General features: G+C 31.4%; 1 protein-coding gene across 3 annotated transcripts in view; it reads right to left on the minus strand.

Moving 5' to 3' along the window:
* Positions 1 to 1086: 1086 nt before the first annotated feature.
* LOC136984557 (calcium homeostasis endoplasmic reticulum protein) overlaps positions 1087 to 13658 on the minus strand; it is an 84814-nt gene continuing 72242 nt past the window's right edge. For all 3 annotated transcript variants that reach the window (XM_067281597.1, XM_067281596.1, XM_067281595.1), the window contains 3 exons: positions 11302 to 11553; positions 7642 to 7721; positions 1087 to 1370 (listed from right to left, as the gene is read on the minus strand). In XM_067281597.1, the coding sequence (XP_067137698.1) occupies positions 1171 to 1370; positions 7642 to 7721; positions 11302 to 11553 (532 nt within the window). In that variant the 3' untranslated portion in view covers positions 1087 to 1170. The remainder of the gene's footprint in view (positions 1371 to 7641; positions 7722 to 11301; positions 11554 to 13658) is intronic.

The raw sequence follows: 13658 nt of genomic DNA on the forward strand, positions 1-13658 counted from the left end.
GTAAATTTACTATTTCCAACTTTAAGTAGATAAAACAAATTATACACCTGTAAGCACACAGAATTAAAAGGATTTGTTGTAAGTATTTAATGCCACATGTAATAATGAATTTAAAGCAGGGATCTGATTATACATTTTGAATAAGTTTTCTTTCTCTAACTGTAGACTAATCAGTTAAAAGAAATTTTACATAAAGTTACAATCATAATTTACAGATTAATATTTTTCACCAAACTGATATTGGTTTACAAAAGAAATTAGATATACATAAGAGAATATTCTACAATATTATGTAATATTAATTCTCAAAATTTGTTTTAAAATCATCTAAATTAAATTTTTAAATGGAACAACGAAAGAAAAAAATATGGCACTTTAAAATTAGTATTTTTGTACATATTATTAATATATTCTAGTATCGTCTTAACGGCCAATACAGTTCGGGCGTTGGCCTACCGTCCCGAGGAATCGGGTTTGCGTCCGCAACGTATCCTTAGTTATTTAATTGGATGGTTTGTCTGGAAATATTTGTGCCCCACTCTGAGTCTATTTAAACCTATTACAGGTATTCCAAGAAATAACAATTTTAAATGGCAAGAAATTTTAGATTAACATTTTTGATCAATTTTATCAATGACGACTCACGTGGCCTACGTGTAAAATTAGAACAATGGAGCAGTACATCATTATCAGCTTTCAGAGCATTTATTATTCTTTATGCTGCTAAACCATATTTGAATTTAAAATTTTTCTTGTGCTTGTGTACTTTGAATTTTTTAATAAAGAATCTTGACAATAGTCTATAAATTAGACCAAAAATATTAGATCCAAATATAACTGTTTAAAGGTGTTGTTTCTTGGAATCGTACTTTTAAATAAAATATAATTTCTTTTTCATATCTATAATAGTATTCTATAATGCTATTTGATAGGGAAAAAAATCATTTTTAATTGCTGTTCATATTGACTGGCAAATATGATAAACATTTAACACTAATGATAAAAGTGTTAAGTTGAGTAAATGAAAATTATAATTTGGGAAAAAGAAATTTCCATGAATTTTATTAACAAGAAAAACTCTGCTGATCGATTTATTTGTCATTTTAATGTATTCTGGAGATGTTTCGTACACTTCAATGATTTTAAAATGAAGGAAAATTAAAAATAAAACTACATTTTGCCTGATTCTTCTGCTCTAGCTTTCATTCTGTTAATAAATGCTTGGCCCTTACTCTTCCGGAAACTTTCGTAAGGATCGTTCAGATTTACTCCAACTCCTTTGTACAGATCCTGCCTGTCTCTCACTTCGCCGGCATTTATTGGATCCTGTATTCCTTGCTCGCACGCACCGAGTCCTGCTCCGCCCCAACCTTTAAAATAAATACAATGAAATGAATTTTATGAAAATCTTTACCGAATTTTAAACAATTCCAAATTTTTTGTAATCAGTAGAATAAAAGGAGAAAGAAAAGCTATAAAATAAAATTCTCATTTTAAGTTTATAAATATACAGGTATCTTCCACTTAATGCTTTTCCAGTTTAAACTTAATACACTGATTGAAACACATTCTCGGAGTGTTACAATTTTTTCCATGTACTCAAGATCATATGCACAAGAAACAAAAAAGGATTATACAATATACCAATCAATATGTGCAAAGGTTCCAAAGTACAGGTGGTATCAACAATATCCCAACACCTCATCAATGTATTGTGTACCCTCCATTGACATTTAAGCAAGCCCACAGAGAATACACAATATATTACAGTAGAGCGTCGATAAGTGGAACCAATTGGAGACTGGGGTCCTTCCAGTTAATGATTTGTTCCAGTTTCCGACTTTGTACAAAAAAATACATTAACCTGTCCGATGTTCAAATTTTTCTCCGTTGCGTATCGCTTCCTGTTGAATTTTTCTCCGTTGCGTGTCGCTTCGTGTTGAATTTTCGTCGATTTTAAGCCTAACAAAAATTTTTATAATAATCATCGAGGCTATCGTATCGTTAAAAATTATTTCTGCATTTTGTACAAACAAAATAAATATATTAAAGAATATAAAAAACATGAAAATTATACTTTAGAAGTAAATTTAGTATCAAAAACATTCGATTCAGCAGGACACAGTCCGACTGAAAATCGTTCCACTTTCTGGCCATTCCACTTATTGACGTTCCACTTATCGACGCTCTACTGTAATACGGTGCAAGTATCTTCAGACTATCACAACCTACAATCAACATATATTTTATTTGTACAAGGTAGCCATGCTACCTTGTACAAATAAAATATAGCCATGCTATACAGAGACCTTAGCAATGCAAGGGATACTACTCAATGTAATTCCCATTCTAAAGGTGTAAATTTGAAGGAGATGAATGGGTTGAACTGACATTTTATGATGCTTCTGATATGCAGTATGATACTATCAATACTTTTCAAGGCCACAAATTTGTAATATGTAATCATTAAGGCACACTCCTTAAGTGTCCCTACAACTAAAAATCACGATTATGATCCAGAGAATAAGTGACCATGCATTAGGAAATGCATGACTAATTGCATTGTTATTGGTGAAATGGTGTCACTGGAAACTTCATAAAGTAGTTTCTGTATACGGTAATGTTCCATCTTGCATGAAAGTGATTGATTTAAAACATTGCTGCTGTTTCATCAGTTGGGGTATGACAAAAGTGTTGAGCATTTCTTGGTATATCTGTGCCATTACAGAATGTATTGCAGGCTTATTGGGACTAGAGATTTGAAAAAAGTATCCTGAAGAAAAATGTGAATGTATATCCACACTAGACAGTAACTTTAGCTGGGTGCTTGGAATGCCAGAAAACACAAGGATTTCTATGGCCTAAATGTAACAGTTATGAATTTTCATTTTTTCACTAAGACTAAAATGTGCCTTGTTGTTCCATGAGATCTTCCATGGCCATGGTCATGACATATGCAATTCCACTCTGGCAAGGAAGATCAATCAGATTTCTCCATTAATGGCAAAAAAAAAACTGCAGGTTGTGGCTGATCTTATTTCATGGATAACAATACTTTCTCCAATAACTTTTCCTTTAAGATATACAGTGAAGAGCAGTTAGGTGTATTACTAGAGCCTGCAACGTTCATATTCATTAACTGTTCGGCAACAGCTGTGATAACATCAAAGTGTAAAGCAACAGGTTTCAGTTCTCTCAAATCAAGTGACATTCTTTTGAGTGTTTGTGCAGTCAAATGACCTTCGGCATAAATTCTTACAATGGCAAAATTCTTGTAATGCAACCACAGTACTGTCGTCATTTTCATAAAACAGCTACAGAAGAAATGTATCTTAGCTAATAAGATTGGCATTCAGTAGTTATGGCCACTTTTATACTGAGAACTCAGCTGCAACACGTGTACTTATGAAAGCAGATAAATGACTAACATATTCTATTAAGTATGTTGAAGGATCAAGTACTAACAACAAATGGTTATTCTGAGTACAAATGTTAGTTTTCGACTTACAACGAATCTCTGGGAACCTAACCTGTTCGTAAGTAGAGAAGCTCCTTTATACCAGATTTGGTTGCATATGGATTGCTAAAACTCTCTAGACGGCAGTGAATAAGAGTAATTTAACTATAATAACCCAGTATATGTTTTAATTTTGTTCATTACAAGAATGTCTGATTCACAATGGGATCAACTGGCAAAGATAGGGCATTATTCATCTTGAACTGTTGCAAAAAAATCATTTATCATAAGAAGTTTAGGCATTATTTGCCAGTTCAATCCAAATTCTTCAAGAATACACATCTCATATCATCAATACAGAAAATAATTCCACTTCTTAAAAAAAATTATTTTATGATAAAAAAAATCCTTTAACCCTTTTCTCCCACTTGACAATATTTCATCACCTGTAGTGAATTTTGCAAAACACATATGATAAACAAATTTGAAAATAACAATTTATTAATTTTAATTAAAAATTCCTATCTTAGATGGCAGCACACTACAGTATGTCCATCGTTACACTGTGTTTTACATATTTTTAACTAGATGGCAATGTTAATTATTATATGTATAAGTTTACAAAAATTTAGGAAAATTCTTAAGTAGACGATACATACAAATGTGTCTTTTCACTTAGTCCTTTTGCATGTGAAAGGACTAAGTGAAAAGACACATTTGTACGTATCGCCTACTTAAGAATTTTCTTAAATTTTTGTCCTGACAATTTTTATCGAATATATTACAAAACAAAAGAAAAAACACAAGCAATTTTTTTGTTATTTCTTAGTACTGTTTTATTGTTTCATTATACTTCTGTTTACTGCTTTATCAATAAATCCTACATATAAACAATACAATAAATCCTATAAATAATAAATATATATGTAGGATTTATTGATAAAGAAGTAAACAAAAGTATAATGAAACAACATAAGAAACTAAGAAAATGAAAGATCACACATGTTTCCTTTGTGTGAAAAAAATTATACAAATAATAATAAGGGAAAAAAAACAACTATTATAAAACAATAAAGCAAAACTCAGAAAAGAAATATTGCACGTGTTTACTTTGTTTGGAGAAGATTATAAATAAAATGTTTTTCAAACAAAAGAAACATGGCGTTCTTCTGTTCTTTTAGTTTCGTTATTATTTTTATTTTAGTATTATTTGTCTTTCATTTATTTTCTGTATACTTTTTCAAAAAAATTTTTGTAACAAATTTTTTTTTACTTAGTTTAAATTTTTCTTTAGATTTGTAAATAATGACCAGCTGATCTGTGCAACTAGACGATTCAGATCTTTTAGACTACCTAGACAAGTTTGATAGCAATACTGATGATTACGAGTTAGAGGAAAGCGATATGTCTGAGTCTAGCTCTGATGATTCCACTACTCTCTTTGCTCACGCACTTTCTGACAGTGATGATGAGCAGGAGGAGGATGAAGACTATCGGGAGATTTTGTCTCCTGAGCAGCCTCTGCCGCATCTTTTCACTTTCAGGAACTGTTTGGCCCAAAGCATATGCCATTACCTAATTCTCTACCAATTAGGTATTTTTATCTGTTTTTCACAGATAAATTCTACCACCAGTAGAAATAAAATTATAACAAATATGAGCAACAGGTGATTGTGAAAAGGGAAACAACGTACCCACTTCACTATATAAGTGGAGAAAAATAACTGTGCCAGAGATGAAAGCTTTCTTGGCTTGTATTTACCCTAATCAGTAGATGAGTGTCTTGTTGGCACCAGGTGCAAGACTTCCCTAAAGCAGTATATGCCCAACAAACATCATCATCATTGGGGGATAAAATTTTGGTTGTTGTGCAATTTGGTATCTAATTATTGCTTGGTTTTTACACCTACAGAGGAGCCAGCAGTGACAAAGGTAAACACAACATCCAGCAACATGGCCTGGGCTATATTGTGGTAAAAAATTTGCTGCAACTAGGAGGATATAATAAAGGTTACCACATATTTGTGGATGTCAGTTTCACCGGTCCACCTCGATCAACAGAGAACATACATCACTGACACTGTCAGAAGAAACCATAAACAATTGTCAAAAGAACTCAAAAAGAAATTTGCTATAGGCAAAGTAGCATACTTTAGATCAGGTTCCCTTCTGGCATGTGCCTATAGGGAAAGAAGACCACAGCAGAATCCAAATTTCATTACTTCTATCTAATGAAGCAATAGCCTAGGAGAAAGAAGTTATTGGGAGAAATGGAAAAAAAAAAACAAAACTTTCAATAGTAAATACACATAACAAATTCATGGAGGGAGTCGACTCATCAGATATGATATTTAGACGAGAGGCAGACAGTGCGATACTGTAAAAAGTGGTATTCGATATTGTAGAGAGAGTGGTACTGAACAGCTATATTCTCTACAAAGAAAATTTCCATGGACCTGAAAAACTGCTATCTAGATATAACTACATGATAAAAATAATAGAGAGCTTAGGAGAGAAGTGGCTGGAGAATAAAAAAGCTGAAAAAAGCAAGGATAACAATGATCCACAAAGCCCGACAGGAGTAAGAAAGTGCTGCATAAGACACATTAGGCCTCTAAGGGCAACAGAAAAAAGTCCCAAACCATGTGTGCAAGATGCAATGTAGGAGTACATGGAAAATGTACGATAAAACATTCCTGTTACTAAATTTGTATACATAAGTAAATAAAACTTCTTTTTACACTAAACAATCGATTCCGTTTAATAGGATTATGATAACCATTAAAATTTCAGATAATTTTAGACAAGTAAAATTATATAAAATAAGCATGAAAAACATAACCATGAACTTCTTGATATACATCTTATACCAGGGCTTCCCAAACTGTGCGCCGCGACGCCCTGGGGCGTCACGGCGCTATCCTAGGGGAGTTGCGAGACGATACCCACAGGTCGCCCGAACACGACGTAATGAGTGAGTGCGCGGTGCATGCATCTCATCACCCCGCTCTTCCATTTTCTTGTTCTTTCGTTCAATCTTTCGTTTTTGTCAATTATAAGCATTGATAAATCAGTGTTTTGATTTCAAGTGTGTTGTATTTAATTTATGCATCGTAAAATGGATAACTTTATTCAAATAAATAGAAAATGTGACGAAGACTTAGGAAAGAGTGCAAAGAAGAGTAGCCATTTCAAAACTTCATCCCCAATTTGAGAAGTTATGCTCAAAAAAGCAAGCTCATCATTCTCATTAATTGTACTGTTATGTTTTCTAATAAATAATAATTATTAAGATTCTATATTCTTTGGAGTTTTCCTTGAATAATAAAGTAATTTTAATGTCTGCTAGAGCTACACGTAAGTATCTTCTTTTAGAAGAGCGTCATAAAAAATTTACAGCCTGTAAAGGGAGTTGCAGCATAAAAAAGATTGGGAACCCCTGTCTTATACCAAAATGTACAGGACAAAATTTTCCTTCAAGCTAGCTCAATGACAAAGTTGAATAAATAAAAATGAATTATTTTATCTATTGTCAAAGTGTAGTAAAATATTACAAACAAAATGTAGGTCATAATAAACTAATATTTGGTATTAACAAATATAAACAAAATAATCAAAAACTACACAAATGTGTATACAGGATTTTTTCCATAACCAAGATAAAAATTGAATTTTTGACAAATTTTAATAAAAATTAATGTGTCTAGTGACCTTGAGTGTTTTCAAACTGAAGCATTAAAACCTGTAGATCTAGTTGGGAGGAGAAGGATGAAACTAAAGGGTTATTTAAATTTATAGAAAACTAAAATAATATTACAAATATAAACAAACACAAAAATCAATATTTGACATAGATAATTAAATGAATCAAAATTGACAGCAGCATTTTTAATTAGTCAGCTGGATGGTAAACGTGATTAAAGCATCAGCCTACCATACTACAAGGCTTTGGGATCAAATCTGGGCAATTGAAAAACCCTGAAAATTTTTTCGTGCGTGGTCTATCCCAAATGTCGAGGCCTCACCCCTCACAGACCTTCCCCATTGTAAACTTGGACAAATCCAGAATAGATACAATTAAAAAGCCTTAGTGTCCATGAAATAAAAAATAAACATTTTTTTAAGTTTTTAAAAATTGTTTTTGAAAAAGTTTACTAATTCAATTTTAATAAAATCATAGTTACCCATTTTTCTAAGAATTTGATGTCCTTTATTGGATTCGTCAAGTCTTCGGTCAAGCGTATTGTTAGCATATGTAGAACCACTAGAAATTTAATAAATAGGTAATGTTTATTTATCTTTTACACTAATAAAAATTCATATAATTCTATTTTTAGACAAAATTATTATTTTTTTAAATTCAAATACAAAAAGATTAAAAATGACTCAAAGTTTTAAACTCAATATTTTCAACAATAAAAATAAAATTAAATGTCTCCACACGCTTTTAATAAATTTTACTTTATCGATTTGGGTAGAGAAATAATATTAACATATATTTTTTCTTCTGCAGATGTTAATCTAAACTGTTCTTGCAATGAAAAATATCACCTTATTAAAGAGCTCTACATTTTTAATTTTTAACGATTACAAGTCCATTTCTTTTCCTTCTTTAGTGTATGTCCTTATTTGCTTCTCTCTATACATTAGCTGTAAAAATAAAACTATTTTCTCTTTTGTAACAATCGTGATAGTAGTGAGATGTGAGGAAGGTACATTCTCAATTAAAATTAGTTTCATTCAGTAATTGAAAGAATAGACTTCAACAAAATGATACTTTAATTCAACAAATAAATGTATCTTTATCAGATTTTATAAGTGATGCAATTTCCATGGCTACCTACTATATATTCAATATAAAAAATGTTCCTATTTTTTTATATCAGGGTGTAGCAAAAGCCAAATCCCATAGGAATATCAGTGTATGAATCATATCAAATTACAAAATTGATCAAAACTGACACAGGTGAATCTAGATGCATAGTCAAATCAATATATTTCTAATTATCGTCGTCATTTTCAGACTGATATACCATGACAGTTATTATTATTATGCGAGATTCACGCGTTTTTGGAGTTATTTTAACCCATTTTTATGTAAACATCTGTCACGATCATTAGAAAAAACCCTCACATTGAATCAGATTGAATGACAACTCAACAAATGGATGGGAAAGTTAACAGGGCATTGTGAAACAATAACATCCGATGGTGGAAGAAGGGAAAAGCTGTTACTGTGAATGACCGATATCTGGCGAATGTCGACATTCTCTGGTGAATGTCAGCATTCACACGGTCGTTTCGTGTATGTACGAAATATTTACTAAATATCATTATTTCTCACTTACACTAGCAAATGTTGGTGAATGTTGAATAAAAATATTTTTATTACATTAAGACAAAAATGCAACTTTTTAATATGTCAAAATAGGAGAAAGCTTAAGTAACAGCACATGTAAATAAACTGTTCAACCTAAAACAAATAGTACATTCTAAATCAGAAAAGAAAATAATACAATAATCACATAATTTATGTGTAAGTTTATTAACATTACACAATCTTATTCATTGCAACAACTTAAACTGTTATGACACTTTGAATTGCTCAAAAGTCCCTTGCTTTTACAACTGCATTTATTCATGGAACACTTCTTTTTGCAATGACAGCATGTATAGCCTTGCCTTCCACTTTTCGAATTAGCTGTGGCTGCTTCTCTCAGCAATAATTCTTGAAAAGAAATCTTATTTACAGAAAGTAACTTTTCTTTACAAATTATGAACTGATTATGGGTACAAAGCTGACAAGCCGATCCCCACCTCACGGGATCAATAGAACAAAAACGCTATCAAGTGACAAAGTAGGCGGTTTCCACTAAACCATTGCCGGGAAAAGAGGTATGACCTTGTCCTACCTCTGGCTACCCACAAAGGATTTGTTGCCTCTCTGTCGACATCGGCTTCTTGGGTGTTGGACAAGCACAGATAAGCTTTAGTGGAGGTCGAAACAGACCTCCACTAAAGCTTATCTGTGCTTGTCAACATACAACGTCGAATGTTCGAGTGTATAATAATACAATCAAATATTCGGTCTTTCACCAACGTATTTTGTGTGTGTCGACATTCACCAGAGAATATCGACATTCTCTAATTTTAATCTTTCGCAGTAACAAAGCGACTCCATGATGTCGGTGCAAGTCATCGTCAAGCTCGCACACCTGCAAAGTGGCCTTTGCTTTCAAAACAATGGAAGATCACACGACTAAGTTCCCACGCAAATCGTATAAAAGATGGAGACACCAGAAGTTCCGGGCATTCATCCTCAGGAAGTTATATTTGTGATAGTGACAAGTCAGTCTCCATGAAACGGACTTGATCCCATCCGAGAAGACAAAGGATAAAGGCATTCAGCAGCTACAACTCTTCAATGCAAAGAAAAAGCATCACATTAACTCTTCACAAAGACACAGAGGTATAAATATATATTTGTGAACTCTCTCTCTCACATTGGTCACAGAATTAGGCACGCAGCATAGGAACTAGATTAGAAAAAAACCAAACACCTTATGTTGCTAAGAAAAAATTTAATAAATAACGTTGCAAACGTTTTCAGCCAAACCTGTTGGCCATCATCTAGATTAGTCGCCGTTCTTTCTGTAAAAATTTGTATTTTAACTGCATTTAACCTTTCATTGTATGATCCATATATATCCTTCAGATTTAGATGTATAATAAACTTTATTTTTGTTAAATGTTACACCTGCAAACTTGTCGTATTCGAATGGAAGAACACCTATCAACTTACCCATTGCACCTTCTCCACTCAATAACTTACCCTCCTATCAGTTTTAAAGCCATTCGACAACAACGTGGGCAGTCTTTACCAGACTGTGCCAATTAAGTGGCATTTGGGGAACAGCCCATGCCCCCAGCTTCTCACAATTATTATTATTATTATTATTATTATTATTATTATTATTATTTTTTTGTTAATTTAATAGAGCTTATTTTTACATATGCAAATGATAAATTCAGTTGGAGATATTTTTAATGCTAAACATTCTGATGGGTCAACAATTGAACATAAAACTATTGGCAAAAACTTTGTACATTTTTGAACATTTGATAAAATTCACATACAGGTTGAGAATCATTTATCTAAAATGCTTGGAATCTGAAGTGTTTCAGATGTTTGAATATTTGCATCTGGTTATGTTTAACCTATAATAGTCAAATTTAACTTCTTTTTATGGCTTTTTTTTAAAGGAATTATTATTAGTTTTTGATAAAACTAAAAATTTTCATATCTTTGAAAATATGTTTTTTAAATACACCTACTGTAATGTCAATAGACATGTTAAAATAATTTTAGAGATATTCTCATAGAGGTATTAACTGATCTGTTGGAAAGAATGAGTATTTGTTTAAATTTTAAATGTGTTCTGGTAAATATGTTCATATGTTAATAAACAAAATTTTAAAAATTGGGATCAAACTACATTCATGGAATATGAAAAAGTCACAGGGCACTTGGCAGAAAGGGCTAACATGTCATGTCGGTATTCAAAAATTTTCAATTTTAGAGATTTTTGGTTTTTTGAGTTTTGGATGAAGGATTCTCAACCCGTAATATACTGTCTACGGAACATGATTTTTGATGCTCCCTGTTTATCATATTCAGTTGTGCTTATCAGCAATTTTTCCTTTATTAAGCATACTCACCAGTTATATAAGAATAAATATATCCTGTGTATAACTTATGATATTTACTATAATATTAATACTATCATAATAATTTACACATAATATTTATATCAAAGTATAAACAAAAAAAGAAAATAATTTACAAGAATGATGGAGGAGTAGGGCTTCTTTCGGGTGACCTTCGATGTGGAGGCGATAAATGTTCTGCTCTAGGTGGAGAATGAGACTTGGATCTGGATTTGGATCGTGATCTCGACCTAGATCTTGATCTATGTCTTAACGGTGGTGTACGAGATCTCGATCTAGACCTTGATTTGGAACGACTTCTACCCCTACTATGACTACGACTGCGACTTTTGCTTCTGCTACGATCTTTCATCATTCTTGGCGGAGGACTGAAATACATTAGTTGCCCAATTATGACATTTTTAATTATAATTCTATTAATCAACAGGAAAAAAAATTAAATAAATTTATTAAAACCTATTAAATGGTTACTTAATTGAATCTAATTTTTAAAACTTAAAATAAAAATCTGTTATTAAATTATTTAAAAGACCCCACAAAAATACAATATAAATATTTGCTTTAATAGATTATAACAAATTCACTAACAAAACAAATTTAAGTGCTTTGGGATCAATCTCAAAATGTTAAAATAATAATATACAGTAGACTCCCCATAAAACGCGAATTCGTACAACGCGACGAAAAAATTGCGACTAGTACTCATACAGCGCGATAAACAGTCCCATATAACGCGTAAGATAAATTTAACATTTTCACATAGTTTCTGATTTTTTGTTTAGAAAAGCAAATGTATACACTTACCTGTTGTTTATATATGAATAGTGAAGCTTAAAGCTAAGTTTAAAGAAGTAGCAGTTTATAAAAAAATAATAATACATACTCATTTAAAGATATAAGAGGAAAATAATTTTATTCAACTTAAAATAAAATTATGCACTTTACTATTTAACATTTATTCACTATCGGAAGTATCAACAAATAAATTCCAACAATGCCATTTTGTTAATATTGGCTGTACAGTACAGATTTATTGACAACCGTTACAATTTATAGACTCCTGAATTTGCATAAATTGATCTGTCCCGTATAACGTGATTTCCTACGACTTGGAACGTATCCCTCGCGTTATACGGGAGTCTACTGTATTTATGTTTTAAATAATTGCATTATGTCATGTCAATAAAAAAATAAAACTTTTGTTCTTAAAGGTTAATTTTTTTTATTGTGATTAATTCAAGATAAATACATAAATAAAATCAAACTATGCTTTAAAAAAGTTGTGTGTTTAGACTATCTAATATATTCTTTGATCTATCTTATGTTTCCTTAAAAACTTAGAATATAATTATTCTTTTTGTTTTTTATATCAATAACAACTTACTTTTGCTTCATAATTAAACTAATTGATGTACAGTAGAGCGTCGATAAGTGGAACGTCGGTAAGTGGAATGGCCGGAAAGTGGAACGATTTTCAGTCAGACTGTGTCGTGCTGAATCGAATGTTTTTGATACTAAATTTACTTCTAAAGTATAATTTTCATGTTTTTTATATTCTTTAATATATTTATTTTGTTTGTACAAAATGCAGAAATAATTTTTAACGATACGATAGCCTCGATGATTATTATAAAAATTTTCGTTAGGCTTAAAATCGACGAAAATTCGACACGAAGCGACACGCAACGGAGAAAAATTCAACAGGAAGTGATACGCAACGGAGAAAAATTTGAACATCGGACAGGTTAATGTATTTTTTCGTACAAAGTCGGAAACTGGAACAAATCATTAACTGGAAGGACCCCAGTCCCCAATTGGTTCCACTTATCGACGCTCTACTGTACTTTTATCTGTTAAACAAATGTTAACATATCACATTTTATTTGTTTACATTATTTATTAATTACAGTTCACTGATACAACTAAAATTTGAATTAACTCTGTCTGAAACGAAGATTTAACTCTGTTTTCATTTAGAATAAACAAAGTTAGATCCTACTTAATAAAACTGCTGGAATTCAAAAATATCAAAGATCTTAAGTCATTTTTTCCAATTGGCATTTGTGCCATAAAATAAATATCATGGAGAAATGATATCACAAGTATCAAATACTAGTTCACTAAAATATAACAAACATAATATTGAAATTTAAATTTATTTATTTTGAATAAATAAAAATCTATTAGATACAGATTTCTGATAGCCAATAAAATGCATTTTTTACAAAATCAAATGCAAAGGAGTTCAAACTCTAATTCTGAATCACTAAGTTCACATTGTGTAAGGGTTACTGGGAGTTTATAGTTAGTATTTTTAAGGATTTGAAAGTATAATTCACATGCTATTATGAGAAAATAAACAGGAATTGCTTAAAAAACTCAAATAATTTAAGACACAATCTATACCATGCATAACAGTCCATACCAGCATGCAAATGTTGTGCAGGACCACAGTAGACAGTATATATTTAAG

Source organism: Centruroides vittatus, unplaced genomic scaffold (genome assembly GCF_030686945.1).
Source record: "Centruroides vittatus isolate TY-2023 unplaced genomic scaffold, ASM3068694v2 contig_923, whole genome shotgun sequence".
Lineage (NCBI taxonomy): Eukaryota > Metazoa > Arthropoda > Arachnida > Scorpiones > Buthidae > Centruroides > Centruroides vittatus.